We start from the raw sequence: 20,392 nt of genomic DNA on the forward strand, positions 1-20,392 counted from the left end.
TTTGGTGGGGGGAGGGTCACCATTTTTGTGCTTTAGATCAGGCGGGAGGGTCTCAATTTTTGAATACCTTCGTTAGTAAACTGGTGACAATGCGGCTTTAAGTACCCTGCTAGCAGAGCTTTTTCCTATTTGTTTCTATCAATTCACTTATCCGTGTCGCGAGTCTGTTCTAGAACGCGAAAGAACAGACTCGCGACACGACACGGATAAGTGAATTGATAGAAACAAACAGACTCGCGACACGACACGGATAAGTGAATTGTTAGAAACAAACAGGAAGAAAGCTGTGCTAGCAGGGTAGGTTTAAGGCGAGCGCAGGGAAAATTGGATATGCAGGTGGGTGGGTGGAACCACCCCTATCCATTTTTGGGAGACATGTGCCCTGCGCCGTACTATAATATTTAGAATATTTCTTTTTTTTTGCCAAGGACTCAAAAAATGTTTGAGTACCTTCTGCCCACTTCCCTAGGAGTTTGAAGGCTAGAGATATAAGTCGCCTCATCGGACCTCATCAGAGTTGTGGACGTTTGCGCTAAGCAAATAGTACCCCTCTTTGGTCTCTCGAACGAGCTTCTGAACTCTCTATCGTCTCGTCTTGAGAACATGGTCATCCTGTGGTGTTCTGGGAGGCACCAGAGAAGCGCACTTAGGGATTTCTCCAGTTCTCCAGTGAACACCTTGGAGCGAAGAGAGTAGATGATGAAGTTCAGAGGACTGTTGAGAAACACGAGAAGAAGCAAAATGTTCTTGGCTTGACGCGGAAGAAGAGAGGTCCCGCGATGAGCAGCGACCAGCGAGCACGTGAAGGCGGGAAGATACGTCAGCAGAAACGAGCAAATCATAATAGCTGTGGAAATCACGTGACTTGTCAGTTATAAAATCGACCAATCACTTTGGGAATGGGGTCAGGTAACCTGTCAGTTATTTAATCGACCAAATACTATTGGATTGGGGTAACGTGACATGTCAGTTATTGAATCCGACCAATTATTTTGAAAATGGGGTGAGAATAGAAGAGGCAGGCCGCAACAAGCAGTGATCTCTGAGCATTTAAAAAAATATATAAGAGAGGTCACAAAAAATGAATCATATTGGCGGTGAAAATCAGAGATCTATAATTAATGACGCTTAATGATTTGCAGCTAAAATGCTGTAAGAAATATGCCATTCTTGGCAAGGTAACTAAAGGTCGGATTCATGGCCCTAGAGTTTATACCATATAAATACCCCAATCATGACAGAAATGTGGTGCTGACTGAACTAAATAAAGAAAACAGGAGATAAATATACGTCAACTCTTTGTGAGTGAAAACAATATCTTCCAACACAACATGATTCATCCTCCCACATGGTGACGCATGCGCTGGACAATTAAAGATGCTTCCTACGGCCCGTGGAAGTGGGAATGTGGTGTAGAAATTAGCCACTTCGATTTTTAAACTAAAACTGTGATCCCACACACCAATGCGGGCTTTTTACGTGTTAAATCTTCTTGCGTCCCCCCCCCCCCCAAAAAAAATATCTGAGTTTGAGCAAAATATTTGATAGTCAGTAAGGATCTCATGGTGCAATGGCAAGGACTACATTATTCCCCAAGAAACACCCAATAGCCACCCAATAAATTCACGATTATCTTACCGATTGTCTTGGCCCATTTCAACGCTTTTATTCTCCTTTTGACTGACAAGACCGCGCTGGTGAAATTTGGACTGGCTCTGCTTAGATGACTACCGGGGTAAACCTTGTTGGCTTGCTTAAACGAGAGCTTGGCAACCAGGGCATGAACCACCAACATCACCGCAAAAGGCACGGCCAGGAACCATACGGTGTTGAAGAGGTGATGCGCGTAGAGAGCCGGAGACGAATCCTGCGTATTCCAGCTGACAGGGCAGCCGACGAGACTATTTCTAAACGTAGAGCCCTTTTTAATATCACTGTTAAACTGGGGGATGACAGTCATCGAGAAGAATGGTAGGAGCCATGCTGGTACTAAAGCTATCAGACTTCGCGTGGGGGTCACGATGCTGGAGTAGCGTAGAGGGAAGAACATAAAGATGAAGCGATCGCAGCTCAGAAGCATCAGGTGCAAGATGATACAGTAAATGGTGGTGACAAGGAGAGTGGCGCTGAACGCACACACCTTCACAGCACCGTAGAAGTCATGAATGAACGCAAGGCGAAATGCAATCACTATAGATATGGGAACACCGTCCAATAACGCAAGACTGGCGACGAAGAAATTACCAGAATGTTCTCGAAGTTTCTCGCTCCGGATGATCACCAGAAAGGTTGCAATATTCGATATAGCGTTAAAAGGGCAGACTACGGCTAAGATGACACTTTGAAAGACGTATTCCAGTGAATCTGGGTTAGGTACAAAATTGGGGTTATTACTAGATGAAACGTTGCTTGAAACGTTATACATCCTTTCTGACTGAAGGTGCGCACTGGATTGAGGATTCTCTATCTACTCAGGTCAGCATTATATTTAGTGAGAAAGTGAGACAAGAAGGCCTTAACTAGAGTACGGAAGCTTGGAGAATATAGAAAATATTCCTACCAATGATATAATTGAGTTATTGTTTAGTTGACCATACCAGCGGATGTTAAAACAATTTGGATGTTAATACGCGTAAGGACTATAGGACTATAACAATGTCATAAACACTTTCAATCACAAATGTGTATTTGCTGTTATGAAGTTCATTTGTTACTTTCAGTTGAGTGCGTTTACCATTTGAAAAGTTATACCATTGACATAATTAGAGAGATTATTTGAAATAAAACACGTGAAAATGTAAACAGCGGTGAAAACAGCGATAAATCAACAACAAACACGAACACCATGTCCGCGATGCGTTATGCAATCTTTTTGTTTCATAAAATGAGACTGTCTTCTAATTCATTAGGCATACTCTGGGACAAAATATTTGTTCTTTTTACTTTAATCTTTATCTGTCATCCTCCAATTTCCAACAGCTAAATCATCTTCTGGCTTTTGTCATTTAGAATCTTTGAAGCACTCTCAATTTGCTATCACTGAAATTTTTTCCAGTCACATCGCAAGGCGCTGACAAAAAAAAAATCCAAATGCAATTTCGTAGCTTAAATAACGTTAAATGAGTTAGAAATTGTTGAATAATTCGCAGAATATTGAACCTGCAGCAAGGAAGAGAAAACAATACATGTGGGATAAAGAGTATTTAAATCACGTTACACTAAGTTAAGGAGAACGTGACCACCATTTGGTATGCCTGCTGACAATGCGCGGAACTTGAGGATTCGGAACGCGATATGGCAAGCTACTCCGTCACTCGAGATATCTAAAGTAATTAAGGTTTACACGAAACCGACGCGTCTTTTCGAAACCGCAAAACGACGCAGGAAAATAATCGAATTGAAACTGTAAAGTTAAAAAAAAAATGATGAAAATATCACAATAACCCATGGTTTGTTTATTATTGTTTTTTTTAATTGCAAGAAATGGAATTTCAACCGAAGGCACTTGAGTCAGGAAAGTAAAGTCAGAGAAATGAGCAGCACTAACTGAATTATTCTAACTTCGTGTTTGCCCTTCTCGAACAAGTGCGTGCTTGCTTTTTAACCAGTAACTATTTTGATATGGGCCGATTCAGGCACGGTTAAGTTAAAATTGCAAACTATGTAGAAATAATTGACGTTAAGTACTGTTTTTCGTGGGGTTTGCGACAAAGTGGTGATGTTATTTCGGTAACAGCGACAATTTTGTTTTACTTCTTTCATCTTGTATACAGTAAACAAGACTTTTGATATCTGTTTCACATTTTTGACTGCGCACGTTTCGAAATCATCGTCAGACTGGTTTTGCAAGAAATTTTGAGTTTGTCTTCCAAAATCCACCAGATGTCTGAAAGATTTGTCGCTTTGCTTCTCGTAACGCCAGATTCGCGAATAAACAAGCATAAACAAGATAAAAACTGTTGTACCCCTAACTCGCGAGTGATCATCGAGAATAGTGGGTAAACGTAGGGTGATGATTCGTGATCACACGCAATGGAATGATAAAAAAAGGGGTAATTCCTTTGGTTCTAAGGCATTTGGTGTTCCAAATGGAAGTCCATGCAAATGAAAAAAAAATATAGAACATATATAACCACATAATTTGAACGTTCTTATTGTGGTATTTCCTTTTTTTATTGGTAATGGGCAATGCGCAAATTTTGAAAGGAAATCTGATTGAATGGATATATTTTCGAATTTATTTCGCCGTGGCACTCTCGGAAAGCACTCGTTATGTCTTCGCTAACTTTGCAGTATCAGTCTCACTTAGGTAAGCTCACTGTGTTGTCGAGTCTCATTCTCGGAGATACTCGGAGAGCACTCGTTAAATGTCTTCGCCAATCTTCTCGGCATCAATCGCATTTAGGTAATCTCATTCATGCTTTCGAGTCTCATTCTTGAAGATACTCGGAGAGCACTCGTTAAATGTCTTCGTTAATCTTCTCGGCATCAGTCGCATTTAGGTAACCTCATTCATGCTTTCGAGTCTCATTCTCGGAGATACTCGGAGAGCATTCATTAAATGTCTTAGCCAATCTTCTCGGCATCATTCGCATTTAGGTAACCTCATTCATGCTTTCGAGTCTCATTCTCGGAGATACTCGGAGAGCATTCGTTAAATGTCTTCGTTAATCTTCTCGGCATCAGTCGCATTAGGTAACCTCATTCATGCTTTCGAGTCTCATTCTCGGAGATACTCGGAGAGCACTCGTTAAATGTCTTAGCCAATCTTCTCGGCATCAGTCGCGTTGGTAACCTCATTCATGCTTTCGGGTCTCATTCTCGGAGATACTCGGAGAGCACTCGTTAAATGTCTTCGCCAATCTTCTCGGCATCAGTCGCGTTTAGGTAACCTCATTCATGCTTTCGAGTCTCATTCTCGGAGATACTCGGAGAGCACTCGTTAAATGTCTTCGTTAATCTTCTCGGCATCAGTCGCATTGGTAACCTCATTCATGCTTTCGGGTCTCATTCTCGGAGATACTCGGAGAGCATTCGTTAAATGTCTTCGCCAATCTTCTCGGCATCATTCGCGTTTAGGTAACCTTTGTTGAGTTGCCGAGTCATAATTTCCAAGGGCATTCGTTATGCCTTCGTCAAGTTGCGCGCCAGCAATCGACGTCGGAACATCCTATTCCGACTAAATATGTTTTCGTAAGTTTTTTCATTCGAGTTGTTATCACACGCTCGGAGAGCATTCACCAACTCTTCATCATCCTTCGTTATGAAGTTGACAACTGAAAATGACCGTAAAAAACACAATATTAAATATACCGTAGGGGACAAATACAATAAAGAGATGAAAAACAAGACCACAGTTTTTGCCAAAAAAATATTCATCAGAAATTATAAAATCAAGAGCACCCTCACGCTCTGCGTTATATCTTTAGATATTTATATCATCTAATCAAGATTGCAGGGTATTAACCTCCGTATTATACGCGTTTAAGAAATCGAAGCTCCAAGGACTTGATTTTCTTGTTTAACGGAAGCAAGAAGAAGACAAGCAATGGCTAACCTTTCCCATGAGACCCTGCGCGTGCAGTGCGTCCAACTCGATGAAGCATCTGCGCAGCGTCGGTGGCAAAGTCCAACTGAATCACGTGAGTCACATTCGGTATATCGAGACCACGTGACGCGATATCTGTGCATATGAGAACCTGAATTTCACCGTTTTTAAACTTTTCCAGTGAGAGGACTCTCTGATGCAATGGCACGTGTCCATGTAGCTCAGCGCATATTTCTTTGTATAAGTTTATGACATTTGTATCACTAATTCGCTTTGAATTGTCAGAGTTTGATGTTTCCGATGTGTGGCCACCGCTTGAAGGGACCTTAATATATTCTAACCCATCCTTGATGGTCCTCGAGTTATAAGACTCTGGAAGCTGAGCTTCAATGACCTCTTTTTCTTCTTTAATCTCAGTCCCAGTTAAAAAGGCACATGCCTTAGAAGCATGCTTAGCTGTATTCGCAAAAACCAGAACCCGCAGCTTTCGATTTGTATTTTTCTTCTGATCTTCCATCTCATTTTCATGTTCCAACGAATCCCTCAGCAAAGAATCAAGGCACACTAAAAGCTCGTTAAGCTTTGAATCATTTTCAACCCTTCGATATTCAAAATCAACAGTTGGAAGTTTCTGGTGAGCAATCTCTGAGTTAATCATTTGACAATTGGGGAGCCAATGCTTTAAGACATTGTAGCTTGCCTTTTTGCCCCTTGATGGCAAAGTTGCAGCAACAAATACGAATTGTCTATCTGTTAGCCCTTCACGTTTACGTTTATCTAGTCTTTTTGTGACAGCATAGTTCTTCTTCTTCATCTTTCTATGTTCTCCATATTTCATATAATTAAGCACTCTCCACACATCTTTCCCTCCACTTGTTGTGAGAAAGTCTGCTTCATCTGTTACAACAACCTTAACAGGGTCTAGACTTTGCATACGGTAACTAAGCAGGGCTCCTGGGATAGCCATGATGATGGGATGATTGACGTGTAATCTTGAGTCATGATGTACGACACAGGAGGTGATGTCTGGTCCAGCAATACTCTTCAGTACCTCATCTACCTGCATCAGATTAATGGCAAATGAGTAGGTTGTTTAAGGAATGACAATCAAGCGGTCATTTTTTTATGTTAAAACATAAGCCAAATAATGAAAAGACACTCAAAGCGCCCAATGCCATTGTATTCCCAAGCAATTAACTATGACAGTTTCAATCAAACATCTTGATCTAAGGATGCTCGGACTCTTTCTCAGATGTTTAAAAATCAAAGGTACAAAACGCTTTACTCACAATTAACATAGTTATAATTTCAAATATAAACAGCATCAATCAAGTGACTGAGTAAAATCATTTACATTGCTTATATGCTTGTATTAGAACCTTTACACACTTGTAAATATATTTGGGGGTATTCCACCCAAATCCCCCTGCCCCCTCCTCTGAGTCCTGTAATTTCCTTTTTTTTATCAAGATTGGAAATGTGTTTACTAGAAAGAATGTACCTAAATTGTCATACATGGTTGTTTAAAGTACTTTATACTTTAGGAGGCACTTCAAGAAGAAAAGCTTATTTGAAGCTGTGTGCATAAACAAGTATTTGCAGTGAGTAAAAGAACCCTACTGTAAGTATTTTCAGCACCTGATGACAAAGTTCCACAGTCGGCAGGAGTATCAGTGCATATGGGGAAGTCCTTGAGATGCTTGGATTGGTTAGCAATCTATTGACAATGGGTAGTAGATAACCTAAGGATCAAGGGTTAAAAGGTTTTTTTCAGAACAGGTTTTTGAGCAGTTAGTACAGATGAAGAAAATATGACTATCATATAATTTAACTGGTAGTCATTCATTTCAGTGGTCAGTGTAATAACTAAACGTAATAAGTTTTAGGCTAAGGCAAACACCTAACCTAAGGAAACGTAGAATTACTTACTTCAAGTGAAACAACATATATATACACCCCTGTCTATTTCTAGGAGCTCCTAGAGTGTACAGTAAATTTGAAACATTTGAATTTTGTTTGGCCACTTTGTCACAAGTGTAAGTCCACTAATGACAATACTTGTGCTGATTTGCATTTCGTTCGGTCAGGGTTTACAGGAGGAGCGTCACGGTAACTGGTAAGACGGGAAGCCTGTGTACTATTTTTCAAAATAGCCAATCAGAGACATCCATTATACGAGGGAATTGGGTAACGAAGATTGCAAAAGAATCGCGCTAGTTAATCATTAATCGTACTGTTTGTTATGACTCAAACCCCCTGAAATCTCTTATTTCTTGATAAAATAAGCGTCTATATGTTTTCAGCGCTTGGAGAGGTTGCTGGATGCCATATTAAAGTCGTACTTCATATTCCATGTTCATTTTGTTGTAATTTCGGAGTTACACTTCGGAGCTTAACATGGCTGAACAAATAAATCAAACTTTCCTCTATTAACAAAATATGTCTAACTTTGCCGGTTATTCTTTCAAGGTGGTGACTGTGACTAGGAATAAGCAGAGACCACCAGTAGCAAAAATATCTGAGATAAAGAGGAGAGAGGTTGTGTTTACCTATGCAATAAATAAACCTTGCACTAAAAGTCTTACCAATGATATTAGTCTTGTCTACACTGAATATTCGATAACCCTTCTAATAAAGATACTGAGTACTCGCTTTGATCCAAATTCGTGCCTGGTTTGACTTCCAATAATGATTGCACGGGCGGACCAGGATTAGTCCCTTGTGATCCTTTGGGAAAATAAAATATAATTTGAAGTTGTGTCTTGACTGTTTCCTCAATAAAGCTAGTTACATTAGTATACTAGCCTTGTGTGTTGTTTTTAAGGGGAATTGTGGTAAAGAAAGGGGTTTAGTCCCTCAAGAAAAACAACACACAAGGCTAGTATACTAATGTAACTAGCTTTATTGAGGAAACAGTCAGACACAACTTCAAATTATATTTTATTTTTCCAAGGATCGCGAGGGACTGATTCTAATCCTGGTCTGCCTGTGGTGATCACTGGACCTTCGCTTGGTTGCCAAACCTTACTAACGACTCCAAATTTCATCTCACTGATTTTTTAAATAAGAAAACGATTATCCTTGAAAATAAAATGCAAGCTAATAAGAGAAAACGTCACTTGTAAAAGAAACTTGGATTTAGCTTTCAGATGGGCAGTAAAACAGAGAGAATTTTGAAGATTTATCAACGGCACTTTTCCCCTTCTCAGAGATCGATCTGAGCTATCCGTGTCGGGAGGCTTGAGAAGGTGTGACGCTTCTCCTTTAACACTGTAAGGGAAAAGGCTGTTAAAATGGTTCAGGTTCACAAAAACGGTATGTAGTGTCCTAATATAGAATTGGTGGTTTTCACAACAAAATATGAAGGATTTTAATTTTTTAGATAAATTGAGGGGTGGGGGCCACAGCCATATCCCCACCAGTCATTTCCTCATAATCGTGAAAATATTTGGGTTAGAATTTGACAACTTACATAGAGTTTTTCCACTGCCTGTCTCTGCATTAATAACAGTGTTTCCCCCAACGGAAACGATTGGTAATGCCTGTAGAAGCAACACAATCAGAACTCACAAAATTCACCGATACAGTCACGTGAACAACCATATTAGGAAAGCAAAAGTAAAAGTGCAAAAAAGAAGTATTTTTGCAAAAACAGACCTTTGTTTGTATTTCTGATGGATATTGGATTTTTAAAGCGCGGAGCCTTGCCACTAAGTTTTCATGCAAACCTAAATCCCCGAACGACTTCCATCGGGTAAGTAGGAGTCTATGATTTCTTGCGAGAAGTTCAAACCCGCGAAATCTTACAACTGTAGTCGCCATATTGAATGCTATCCTTTTAATCCGCTGACAAGGAATATTGCTGGCTCAAATTGAGGTTTGTTATCTTCTTTTAGACATTTTTTGTAATATCAATTAGAATTGTTCTCAGCAATTCTAAGTAGAATTCCAACGACATGTATTTGATTTAAAGGTATGTAAAAGTATTGGAGAGAAAAGCTCCAGATGAAGTATGACGTCATATCTGAGACGAGCTTCGTCATTGCTTTAGCGTAGCTTGCTACTCCATGTAAGGTCTATAGTGTATTTGTCTTTATAGTCTTTTAAGAAGGTTTAACAAGAGAGTAATTATGAAGTATATAGCTTTTTGTGTTGATAAATGTGGATCGTGTAACCTCGGTGTGCTTATTGTTTGTGCAAACGTGTTTCTTGCACGTTTGCTGTGATAATGCATCTTAGATACCTATTTCTTGTACTATAGCAGCAACTCTGAGGTCGAATGGCGCTCCCGGGGTTGAATTCGGCTTCTAGGTGGACTCGTTCTAAAATCGAACTGCCACGAAAACTTCCAACGCGACTGACAGATTTCGACGGTAAGTGCGTAACATGGTATCAAATCAAATCCTCTTGTCGATTATAATGTCCCACATATATAATGTGGTTATGTGTGTATCGGCAGACCACGGTGGATCAAAACAAACTCACTTTTTCCCTCGTAAACATCATTATTGACGCTGATGGTAAGACGGCCTTTTTAGTGTGAAACAAAAATTTTATTAGTAGACGAAAAGATATCCTAGGAGACAGGCAATATATTTTTTTGTCCTTTCCTTTTTATATATGTACCGGATATCTTTGCGTTAGCTGTTATTTGTGAAATTCCCCTAAAGAAAAAACGTATTCTGTGTATATTAGAGTGTAATCTTATAACTTGTCCCACTAAAGACATTTTGACGAAACACCACTTTCAAAAGAATAGTAAGAGAAATCAGTCGATACTGTACCTCCTAACATTTTTATTGTACTCAAAATTTAATACAGTAACTTATACTTATAAGAGGTACCACTGACTGTATGCAGAGCAGGCGCGCACACAGGGGGGTGCCCAGGGTGCGCACACACAGGGGGGTGCCCAGGGTGCGCACACACAGGGGGGTGCCCAGGGTGCGCACACACAGGGGGGTGCCCAGGGTGCGCACACACAGGGGGGTGCCCAGGGTGCGCACACACAGGGGGGTGCCCAGGGTGCGCACACACAGGGGGGTGCCCAGGGTGCGCACACACAGGGGGTGCCCAGGGTGCGCACACACAGGGGGGTGCTCAGGGTGCGCACACACAGGGGGGTGCCCAGGGTGCGCACACACAGGGGGGTGCCCAGGGTGCGCACACACCCCCCCTTTGTGCCCAAAAAATGGGTCATTTCTTTTTTTAGGAATCTTCAAATACTATCCTATTTTCATATGATACCTATGACTGCACACCCCCCTCAGCCAATCCTGGGTAGGTGCCTACAAAGGCAGATCCACAGGGTGGTGAAGAGTATTTTCGTGATTCGTGATTGACCCTAAATTAAACCTGTGATTCGTGAAAAGCCTAAAAATAAACCCGTGATTCGTGATTGAGTACTCTATCGTGATCCGTGATTGGGGTATTTTTCTTTCGTGGTTCGTGATTTCGCATGGCTAAATTTGTGAAACGTGACCGTTGACGCCGACAATAATTAAAACACGAATACATGTAAGAGATTTCCGAATAAACATGACCTTTGTTTAGATTGTTGACCTCTTTCTGTGCTAGTTTAATATCCGATGTAGCAAGTGTCTTAGTTTGTGTGACACTACTCCACCAATACTTGACAGCGCTATTGTTTTATCTTAAGTATGAAAAGCAAAACCGTGATTCGTGAAAGCTTCTTTTTTAAATTCGTGATTGGTGAAAGTCTGAAAAATAACTTCGTGATTCGTGATGGGCCCCCCGTCTTCACCACCCTGGATCCAGGGGGTGTATCATGAGAACTAAAATCCACAAAAACACTTGCCACATGCATTTTGTACATTATTGGTGATCCTCCAATTCAGGGTAGTATTGCTCTTCCATAAATCCTTGCTGCACTCCTGATATCAGACTCATCACTTGAACACCCAAGATTAAAAATAATTCCAGCTGAGATGATGATAGCCTTAGAATTGATTTTGTATACTCAGTGTTTTCATTTCAGCTTGTTCCAGCATAATAAAAGTATGGGATTTTGCTGTTAATTTATTAATTTATTGTACACCTTACCCCTTATCAGCCTTTTTGTTTTCCGGTCTATACCTCCCTACCCACTACCTCCTCCTTAATCTTCCCATTCACCCTATACGCCATGGTAAGAACAATTGCATCACTATCCCGGACACTCCTTATAGTCCATCTCCACTCAACATAGCATTATCCCCACAATGACCCTCCCGCCCTCACCCCTGCCACCTACCTCTACCCGTATCACAACCATTATTCCCCTTTTATGTCCCCCTTCTCCCCAGATGCCATGGTACGAATACCCGCTTTAAACCAAAAATTAATTTATTGCAGATCATGATGTGACAAGTACAGTGACACCTAAAGATGCTCGCAACAGTGTCCAGGCATTGGAGGGGCGTGTCCCTAATTATCTACTGCTGGTGTCTCTATTAGAACACCTCTGCTCCCTCTACGAGAATGATCCAGAGAAAAGCCAGCAAATATTTAGTGGTAAGAACTTAAGAGACCTCAATATTCCAGTATTTTAATTGGACGTTTACCATATAGTCACCTGATTTCTTTGGGAAATTTGCCTAATGCTTAAATAAAGGCTAAGGTGCTTATTTGATTTTTCATTTCCCTAACAAGGTGCTGATATGTGGGGGGGGATATTTTTTTTAAAAAATCCACTGTAATTTTAGCTCCTGCTTATTCACAAATTGCAGTAAAAAGTAAAAATCTCAGGGTCAATAACAATACCTGCTTTCAGTGATAAAATGCTGTGGCTAGTGGTACTTTCCAAAAATGCAGATTTCAAAAGTCTATAGGCTGGGCACTGCAATCAGTAAGGGTAGGGAGAATAAAAGGGCTGACGTGGTATGGTAGGGAGTTGAGACTTCATAGTTCATCCCATGACCATTAATCTGTTTTTTATATCTTATAATTTCAGTTCTGTGTCAACAGTTAGCTAAAATGGAGGTAGGCACAATGTTAACTCATAACTTAAGTAGACATGGCAGGTTGTTCTGCTTCATTTTTTTTTTTTTTTGTGATCATCAGGTAATGCCATCCTTTTCATTCTTGGAAGAGTTCAGCGTCATCAGAGCCAAATACAAAAAGGCCTTCAGTGACCTCATGCAGGCTGCTGTACAAGAGATCGGCACAGACTTCGAGGTAACATCAATAGAAAGCAACAAACACGTTACCACTTAAAAGGATTAAGATAAAGCTCACAAGAATTGAATGAATGGCTGATGTACTCCATATTTTCTATACTTCCAAAAAGTCAGAGTGCTTCTAAGTAATTCATAATATGCCACTTTTATAAAACCATAAAAAGTAGGATGAGTCTGTTAGATTCTGTTTTGAATTTGCTGTAAAAGGTTTTTTTAAAAAAAAGCTTTAATTATATACACAAACCTCATACTGTAGCCTATTTTTTAGGGTATTCAGCATCCACATCCAGATAGACCAATATCTAGCTTTACAGGGAATCTGCAGTTTGGCTCTTCTAAAAGGTAAGAGTCAGGGGCGGATCTAGCTTTTCGCTTATGTGGGGGGTTTGGCTTAGTGACAAATGAAGAAGGGGGTAATTATCTTTTGCTACTTATGGCTTTCTTGTAGTCCAAAGGTGGGGGGGGGGGGGGGGGTTAAACCCCCTAAACCCTCCCCCAAGATCCGCTACTGAGAGTATCTCACTACAGACAATTGTCATGTCCATGTGGTCTATCTCTGTCCATTATTTCTTTGTCTGTATCTGCCCTATTGGCTTGGGGTGGATGGCTTGTGGGGATTTGCCTGACAACTTGCCTGTTGTCTGATTACCAGATACCCTTCCCACCAGGTGCCATAAAATGTGCTCAAAGTTTTTTGAGTTTGCTATTGAATGCTGAGCAAGTATATTGTTCTAGTCTTGAACTTGAGTTTGCTAGTAAATGCTTAAGAAATATCTCGTCTTTGTTTAGATCTTTTGGCAAGATGAGAGATCTACTGCCTGGTGGTACCTCAAGATACAAGGATGAGTTTGTGGAGATGGGACGTCTCGGAAAAGGGGGATTTGGTAGCGTACTTAAGGTATCAAGTATCTTAATGAATAGGGGGGCAATGGTAGCGTACTTAAGGTATCAAGTATCTTAATGAATAGGGGGGCAATGGTAGCGTACTTAAGGTATCAAGTATCTTAATGAATAGGGGGGCAATGGTAGCGTACTTAAGGTATAAAGACACACCCCAGACACACTTCTAAGCCAAGGCATCCATAGCATTTGAGGATGTGGAAAGTTTATCCACTTCTGAAGAGAATGGTAATGTTTTAAACAGGACATTCTTTCTAGGATAACCAAACAATAATCATTTTATTAATCATTAATCATTTTGTGTGATTCCAAGGTAAAAAACAAATTGGATGGTCGTGAATATGCAGTGAAGAAGGTTCTTCTCAAGGAGACGGATCCAGGGCTTTGTCTCAAGGTGTGACACAAACTTGTTCGAAAAATATTAGGGAACTGACTAACTGGTGCACATGTGACTGACAATGGTTGTAAGTCGAGCCCCAAGACATATTTTTTCCCCTCAGAATTCAAGTAAGTAGGGTTTTGCTTCCTTAAGAGTTCACTTTTACTGTTGTTATTTGGCATGATAAAACTAATGTCTAATTGTCTATAGGTGCTTCTAGGTAGGTTAGGAAATAAGATCTGGAATTTTGGATTGGCAAACACACAGTAGATGACCCTCTTTATCATATGTGTTCAGATCCTGCGTGAGGTTAAGGTGCTGGCAAGACTGAACCATGTGAATGTTGTTGGTTATCACTCTGCCTGGTTGGAGTATGTAACAACACAGAATTCATCTGCTCTACCAAGTATGTGATATTTTTTCTGTTACCGCCGTTTACTCTTCTTTGTGTCCACCCCAGATTTAGTCTACTCTTTCATCAATAAAATGTGTTGAATCTGTAAAGAAGAGTATTAGGCATTGTATTAGAAAACCGCGTAATTGTAGTAAAACAGCTAATAGCTTGACATTACAACGTAAAGGTGGACCACTTTTAGAAGTTAGCACTTTTGTTGTATGAGTATGTAAAGTTTTGTAAATGTGAATGGTCTAAATGTGTCCATACCCACCACTCCCATTCTGTATCAGTGTCTGTTATCGGAATTACACTTTAAGTAAAAAAAAGAAAATAAAACGAATAATAATACGCACCTTTCGCTTCAGGAGTTGCCACTCAGCCTGTTAGTTTGAAGGAACTAGATGAAATCTCGTCAAGAAGTGGTGCCTACAGGTTGGTAACAATGACATGAATGGGTCATAGGCTTTTTTGTTCGGTGACTTATTTGCTACAAAATGCCCTAGAGGTTTTAATCAATTTGGTGAATTTTGGGAGATTTCTAGCTTCTCTCGTCTTCTGTTTCTTTTTATTCGGATCCAACATCAGGACTTTGAATAAACCGTTTGAGCTATAAAACCGGGAGATACATAGCTAACCCGAGAGAGTTAGTGTTTTAAGTATGATGCATTAAGTAAGGCTAGATTTCACACATTATGGCTAGATCCAAACTTAGTTTACAAACTGTTGTTTCTGTTCATGTTCCACTTGTTTTTTTTTTCCTGATTCATATCCTCGTCAATTGTTAATAGAGTTGGAGAGACGAGCCACAGTAACAGCATTATATTCGAGAACTCATCTCAGAGTGGAAGAGATGCTTCCAACAGCAGCATCATATTTTCTGTTGGAGAAGAAGATGGCTTTACAGCCAGACGGCAGTCTACCCCTGTCGGTAAGTAACCACTGCAGAAGAGCTACAGACCTTTTAACATTTAAAAGGTAACCATTTTACGAAAACATGGCAAAAGTTAGTCAATTTCTTGGGTTCTAATGCGGCGCGTGCTACCGTGGCAAATTGGCAAGCGAGAGCAAAGTTTGATCGAGACGAACTTCATAACAAGAAGGATTCCTACGTGTTCTGATGTGCAATCAGGGTTTTTTTTTACCTCGCTGTTAGGCCAGTGAAGTTCATGTCGATCAAATGGTACGTTACTCGCATCCTCCTTGGTTTTGATTGGTAACATAGTCAAGGTGTCAAGGTGGCCTCACTAGCGCGCGTCGCATTGTGAAGCCTGTCTTTACAATGTAAACGCTTCCGTCTGTTAAGGACCTTGGCTTTAATATTCTAAACGGAAATATAATTTATTTGTTCATTAATACTTAAAATACTTACAGTACAACAGCTCCATGTTTTGACTTGTTTACTTCTAGGTTTAGTAATGAATAAGAAATTAAGTCCCCAATAGCAAGATTTAAATCTTATTCAGGAGAAAATTTAACTTCGTGTTCTTTTTCTTTTTCTTCGTGTTTTTTTTTGCAGATAGTTTACGAATGCGCAAAATCCCATCGACTTCATTCCTCAAGAATAGTATCAGCTCCAGTCGCAATAGTATCGCTCCATACCCTTACAGCCAATCAGGAACTAAAGGGTATCAATCCAGCCAATCAGGTGTCAGGAAATCAGCCTCGAGTAACAGCCTGGTTTCTTTGTCTGGGAACGACAAAAGCGAGTCTCCGAGCACGCAAGTGGCTGGAAAAAAGGTAAAGCATTGAAGCTTGGAAATAAGGTATATAACGCGATGAAGACTCTGGATCTGGAGTATGTGAACAATTTTTACCACCCAAAATAAATCCCCTTTATCTTCTTCATAACCAGTACTCTAGTAGTACTAGAAGTCTACTCTTGAGTAGACCGAACCCTAACAATATATTTTTTTTGTTATTACAGACTTTGGGGATGATGCTTTTTATTCAGATGCAATTGTGTACGACCACACTTTGTGACTGGCTCCAGTCCAGAAACTTTAAAGGTAATTACCTGTTTCAAAGGCATGGCTTACAGCATCGTCCGGCTCCGCTACCGAAAAATTTAATGTAATGCCAACAGCAGTTTCTAAGGCATAGGTCACAAATCTCTGAATGTAATAATCCCATCTGTAGACTATCTGTAGACAGATGGAATGCTTATAAAATAATTCTCAGTGGCTTTATTGAACTCCTCTTCCATGATCCACTCTTCTGTACAGCGAGGACTAAGTGCAAGTGAATGTCAACACTTGTGCTTGTTGCAGGTGGTAATGTTGATACTGTTGCAAGCATGGCCATATTCAGACAAATTGTGGAAGGCGTCCGCTATATACACTCCCAGGGGCTTATGCACAGGGATCTTAAAGTATGTACCCGACAAGTATTCCTTATAGATTTAGACAAGAATTGATTTAGATAATTGTGCTATAGTAAAGAACTGCCGAAAAGAAACAGGGTGTTGCTAGGGATGATCATCCCGTGTTGGACTGCAAATATAACTGCTACTGTAAGAAATTTTAAACGACTTCCTCACTGCCCCGATATTTAGGTAACCTTAGGTTAGCTTACTGCGCATGTGTCGACGAAGTGTGGACTCATTTCGCTGTATTTGATGTATCTTTAGCTACAGGCTTTCTTACACCTGTAAATTGTTTTTTTTCGTAGCCGCGCAACATCTTTCTGCAAAGTCTTACGCGCCGTGATGAACAAACCACTGCGCCTCTTCAGGTCAAGATTGGGGACTTTGGACTGGCAAGGAAGGACGCAGTGCTCTACCCCGACACTAGCAGTCCGCTGGCCAGCCTTATAGAACCGCTTTCTCACCACAACCCCTTCTTGCCAGGTAAGGCCGTATTTGGTAATCGTCTGTTCGAATTCCGCTGTGCCCGCTACAAATAGGCAATCACGCACAGGAGGAATTTCAAGCACATAGTAGTGTGACTCCCCTAGAGCTTGAAATATAACAATGCTTATAACATTGCAAAAATACGTAAATTCTCATGATCTCGCTTGTAATTGCAAACTGTTCGAAATAAAAGCCCGCACTCTATTTGTGCATCATTATCGTATGTCTAGCGGGCTCCGTTTTATCCGACAATAGGGTACCAGAGATCCGCCATTCTACTGTTTTTATCAACTAGTATCATTGTTTAGCTCCAGGGCTTTCGACAAAAGATGCCCCCACCTGTGGGGTGGGAACTTGCACTTACGCGGCTCCCGAGCAGCTACGAAACACCGACTACGCCAATAAGGTTAGAGTCCCGAGCAGTTCCCACCAATAAGGTAGGAGCCCCGAGCAGTTCCGACAAAAAAGGTGCGAGTCCCGAGCATTTCCGACCAATAAGGTATTTATTGCGAACAGCTTCGTCCAATATGGCACGAGTCCCGAGCAGTTCCGACCAATAAGGTACTTGTTCCGAACAGCTTCGACTAATAAGGCACGAGTCCGGAGCAGTTCCGACCAACAAGGTACTTGTTCCGAACAGCTTCGACCAATAAGGCACGAGTCCCGAGCAGTTCCGACCAATAAGGTACTTGTTCCGAACAGCGTCGACCAATAAGGCACGAGTCCGGAGTAGTTCCGACCAATAGGGTACTACTTCCGAGTAGCTTATTTCCGAGTCCCGAGCTGCTCCAAAACACCGACTATGCCAATAATGTAGTGACCCGTATCGTTTTCCAGCGGAAACTTGGAACACTCAAACCATCTGTTTTCGTCAGTTGACGAGATACGATAGGCCCTTTGTCTTTGTAGATATTATAGCCTTGTAATTCTCTGTTTTCAGGCAGACATGTACAGTCTTGGTATAATACTGTTCGAGTTGTACTGGCCGTTTGGCACTGAAATGGAGCGAGTTACGTCTATCAAGAACTTAAGACAGGGAAACCTATCCAAAGCGTTCAGCCATAGATGGCCGGCTGAGGTAAGAATTCTTAATTAATTAAGAGTCATTATTCTGTCTTTCATACATGGCGCCCTTCAAAAAGCCCAAGAAGCTCGGCAAAGTTTTGGATTGTTGTGTATGCGGCGCCATTAGTTTATATCAGTGCGCGCTAAAATTACGGGGGAGGGGGTATTTATTTTGAGACCAGAAAAGAAGTAAGTCGCGGGTTAAGACTTACGGACAGTGGGTAGCGGGTAACGAGTGACGAAGAGTAAGTTTCGGGTAGCGATAGACGAGCTGAGAGTTGTGGTTGACGAGCAGTGAAGAGTGGCAGTAACGACTTACGGATAGTGGTAGGCGGGTAACGAGTGACGAAGAGTTAATTTCCGGGTAGCGATTGACGAGTTGAGAGTAGTGGTTGACGAGCAGTGGAGAGTGGCGGTAACGAGTTACGGATAGTGGTAGGCGGGTAACGAGTGACGAAGAGTTAATTTTCGGGTAGCGATTGACGAGTTGAGAGTAGTGGTTGACGAGCAGTGGAGAGTGGCGGTAACGAGTTACGGATAGTGGTAGGCGGGTAACGAGTGACGAAGAGTTAATTTTCGGGTAGCGATTGACGAGTTGAGAGTAGTGGTTGACGAGCAGTGGAGAGTGGCGGTAACGAGTTACGGATAGTGGTAGGCGGGTAACGAGTGACAAAGAGCCGTAGGGGACATCCTGACAAAGATTTGTTCACCCAAGTATTTCGTTTGTTTCTCAGAGTGAGTTGATACTCCTGTTGGTGGCTACCAACCCCGCTGATCGTCCAAGCGCTGAAGTCGTCCTCACGATGGATTTCGTCAAAGACAAGAGCGAGGTAACCGTGAACGTTACTAAGGCGTGCTTTATGTATGATTATCATAGTTTTGTGTTTTGAAAGAATGGAAGCGTTAATATAGTTTTTTTTATATCGATGTTTGGTCGTTCGTTTGATCACGTGCTGTCTGATAAATCAAGCTCAGCGGTGTTGCGCAAAAATACAGGTTCAGGTTATATAGAAATACAGATTCAGGTTTGAATCGGTTTAATTATCTTCGTTTCTTAAACTCTGATCGGTGTTTATATTATATGCCAAACTCGACTTTTAATAAATGTTTTATAAGAGACAATGACCACGTGACAAGGGCCACGATTGACCCCAACCGTTTTGCCTTTAGGTCTCACAGCAGCTCAGCGAGCAGCTGGAAATGCAATCCAAAGAAATCGACGAGCTGAAGAACGTGATTATCGAGAAAGATCTAGAACTCGAGGCGCAGGGCAGCGAGAACGAGAAACTGCAGCAAGAGCTTGCGGAGCGTAACGAACTGATCCGCCGTCTGATGACCAGAAGGCAGTGCCACGCGTGCGGTCAGGGCATAGATATGGAGGGGGACTGGGACGGGTGTTAGGGGACTGGAACGGGCTCATATGAAATGGACGTAGTTGACTCACGTAGTCTAGGACGGGTGTTTGGGTACTAGAACGGGTTGTTAATGAAATTAGACTTGGTGGACTTTAGAGGTAAGGAACAGAGGTTGTGTAGAGAACAGGGTGGCACCAGGAGATGACGAGCACTGGAAAGGGGAGAGGGCTTGAATACTAAGCTATTTTTTAGGTACATTGTTTTTAATGTGTGAAATTGGAATTGAGGTTTGTATCTTTTTGTAAATGATCATAATATTTATTCTCAAAGCAAGTTTGCTCGATATACAGTTATTATTTCTGTGAAAAAGAACCTACAAGCAAATAACATGCTCAAATAGAGTGTGAAATTTATATACGTTTTCTTAATGTATCTAGGAAGTTATTGGAGTCGCTTTATTTTAAAGGACTACTTATTCCAGGCTGTGTGTGGTATTTGGGGAATTTGGATTTAGTGTATTGGGTATGGAAAAAGTTATAAATTAAGTTGAGTACAATTTCAAAATGAGTCGCCCGCTGCGATATTGTTGGGTTCAGTTTTCTTGAATTCGCGTTTATCAATATGTAAATACGATTCTGAAGTTGCTAATAAAACTTTTTCTCATCGGGTTGGTGTCAGAGAGATCCTTTGCCAATAATCCACTCACAAAAAAATTATAATTT

General features: G+C 41.1%; 3 protein-coding genes across 6 annotated transcripts; 1 reads left to right on the forward strand and 2 right to left on the reverse strand.

Moving 5' to 3' along the window:
• Positions 1-297: 297 nt before the first annotated feature.
• On the reverse strand, positions 298-4,001 carry LOC5518539 (adenosine receptor A1). Its single transcript, XM_032363224.2, has 2 exons — positions 1,639-4,001; positions 298-847 (listed from the first exon to the last, which is right to left on the reverse strand). Exons 1-2 carry the CDS (start codon positions 2,423-2,425, stop codon positions 432-434), a joined length of 1,203 nt encoding a protein of 400 aa, XP_032219115.2. The 5' UTR covers positions 2,426-4,001; the 3' UTR covers positions 298-431.
• Positions 4,002-4,154: 153 nt separating this feature from the next.
• On the reverse strand, positions 4,155-9,523 carry LOC5518540 (ATP-dependent rRNA helicase RRP3). The gene is made up of 5 exons (XM_001638495.3): positions 9,206-9,523; positions 9,021-9,090; positions 7,187-7,290; positions 5,558-6,608; positions 4,155-5,276 (listed from the first exon to the last, which is right to left on the reverse strand). Exons 1-5 carry the CDS (start codon positions 9,368-9,370, stop codon positions 5,125-5,127), a joined length of 1,542 nt encoding a protein of 513 aa, XP_001638545.2. The 5' UTR covers positions 9,371-9,523; the 3' UTR covers positions 4,155-5,124.
• On the forward strand, positions 9,166-20,337 carry LOC5518541 (eukaryotic translation initiation factor 2-alpha kinase 1). Of its 4 annotated transcripts, none has more exons than XM_048720811.1 (20): positions 9,166-9,302; positions 9,522-9,622; positions 9,810-9,921; positions 11,903-12,061; positions 12,501-12,529; positions 12,611-12,724; positions 12,995-13,068; positions 13,516-13,624; positions 13,940-14,020; positions 14,303-14,411; positions 14,768-14,834; positions 15,191-15,330; positions 15,919-16,139; positions 16,327-16,408; positions 16,670-16,770; positions 17,070-17,247; positions 17,559-17,656; positions 18,191-18,328; positions 19,050-19,145; positions 19,486-20,337. In XM_048720811.1, exons 3-20 carry the CDS (start codon positions 9,828-9,830, stop codon positions 19,714-19,716), a joined length of 2,121 nt encoding a protein of 706 aa, XP_048576768.1. In that variant the 5' UTR covers positions 9,166-9,302; positions 9,522-9,622; positions 9,810-9,827; the 3' UTR covers positions 19,717-20,337. The 4 variants fall into 4 exon arrangements, with proteins under 4 accessions (XP_048576768.1, XP_048576765.1, XP_048576766.1 ...); XM_048720808.1 differs by having other exon boundaries at positions 9,522-9,617; XM_048720810.1 differs by lacking the exon at positions 9,522-9,622 and adding an exon at positions 9,445-9,521 and having other exon boundaries at positions 9,225-9,302.
• Positions 20,338-20,392: the final 55 nt, after the last annotated feature.

The sequence above is a fragment of the Nematostella vectensis genome, chromosome 13, assembly GCF_932526225.1.
Source record: "Nematostella vectensis chromosome 13, jaNemVect1.1, whole genome shotgun sequence".
Classification (NCBI taxonomy): domain Eukaryota; kingdom Metazoa; phylum Cnidaria; class Anthozoa; order Actiniaria; family Edwardsiidae; genus Nematostella; species Nematostella vectensis.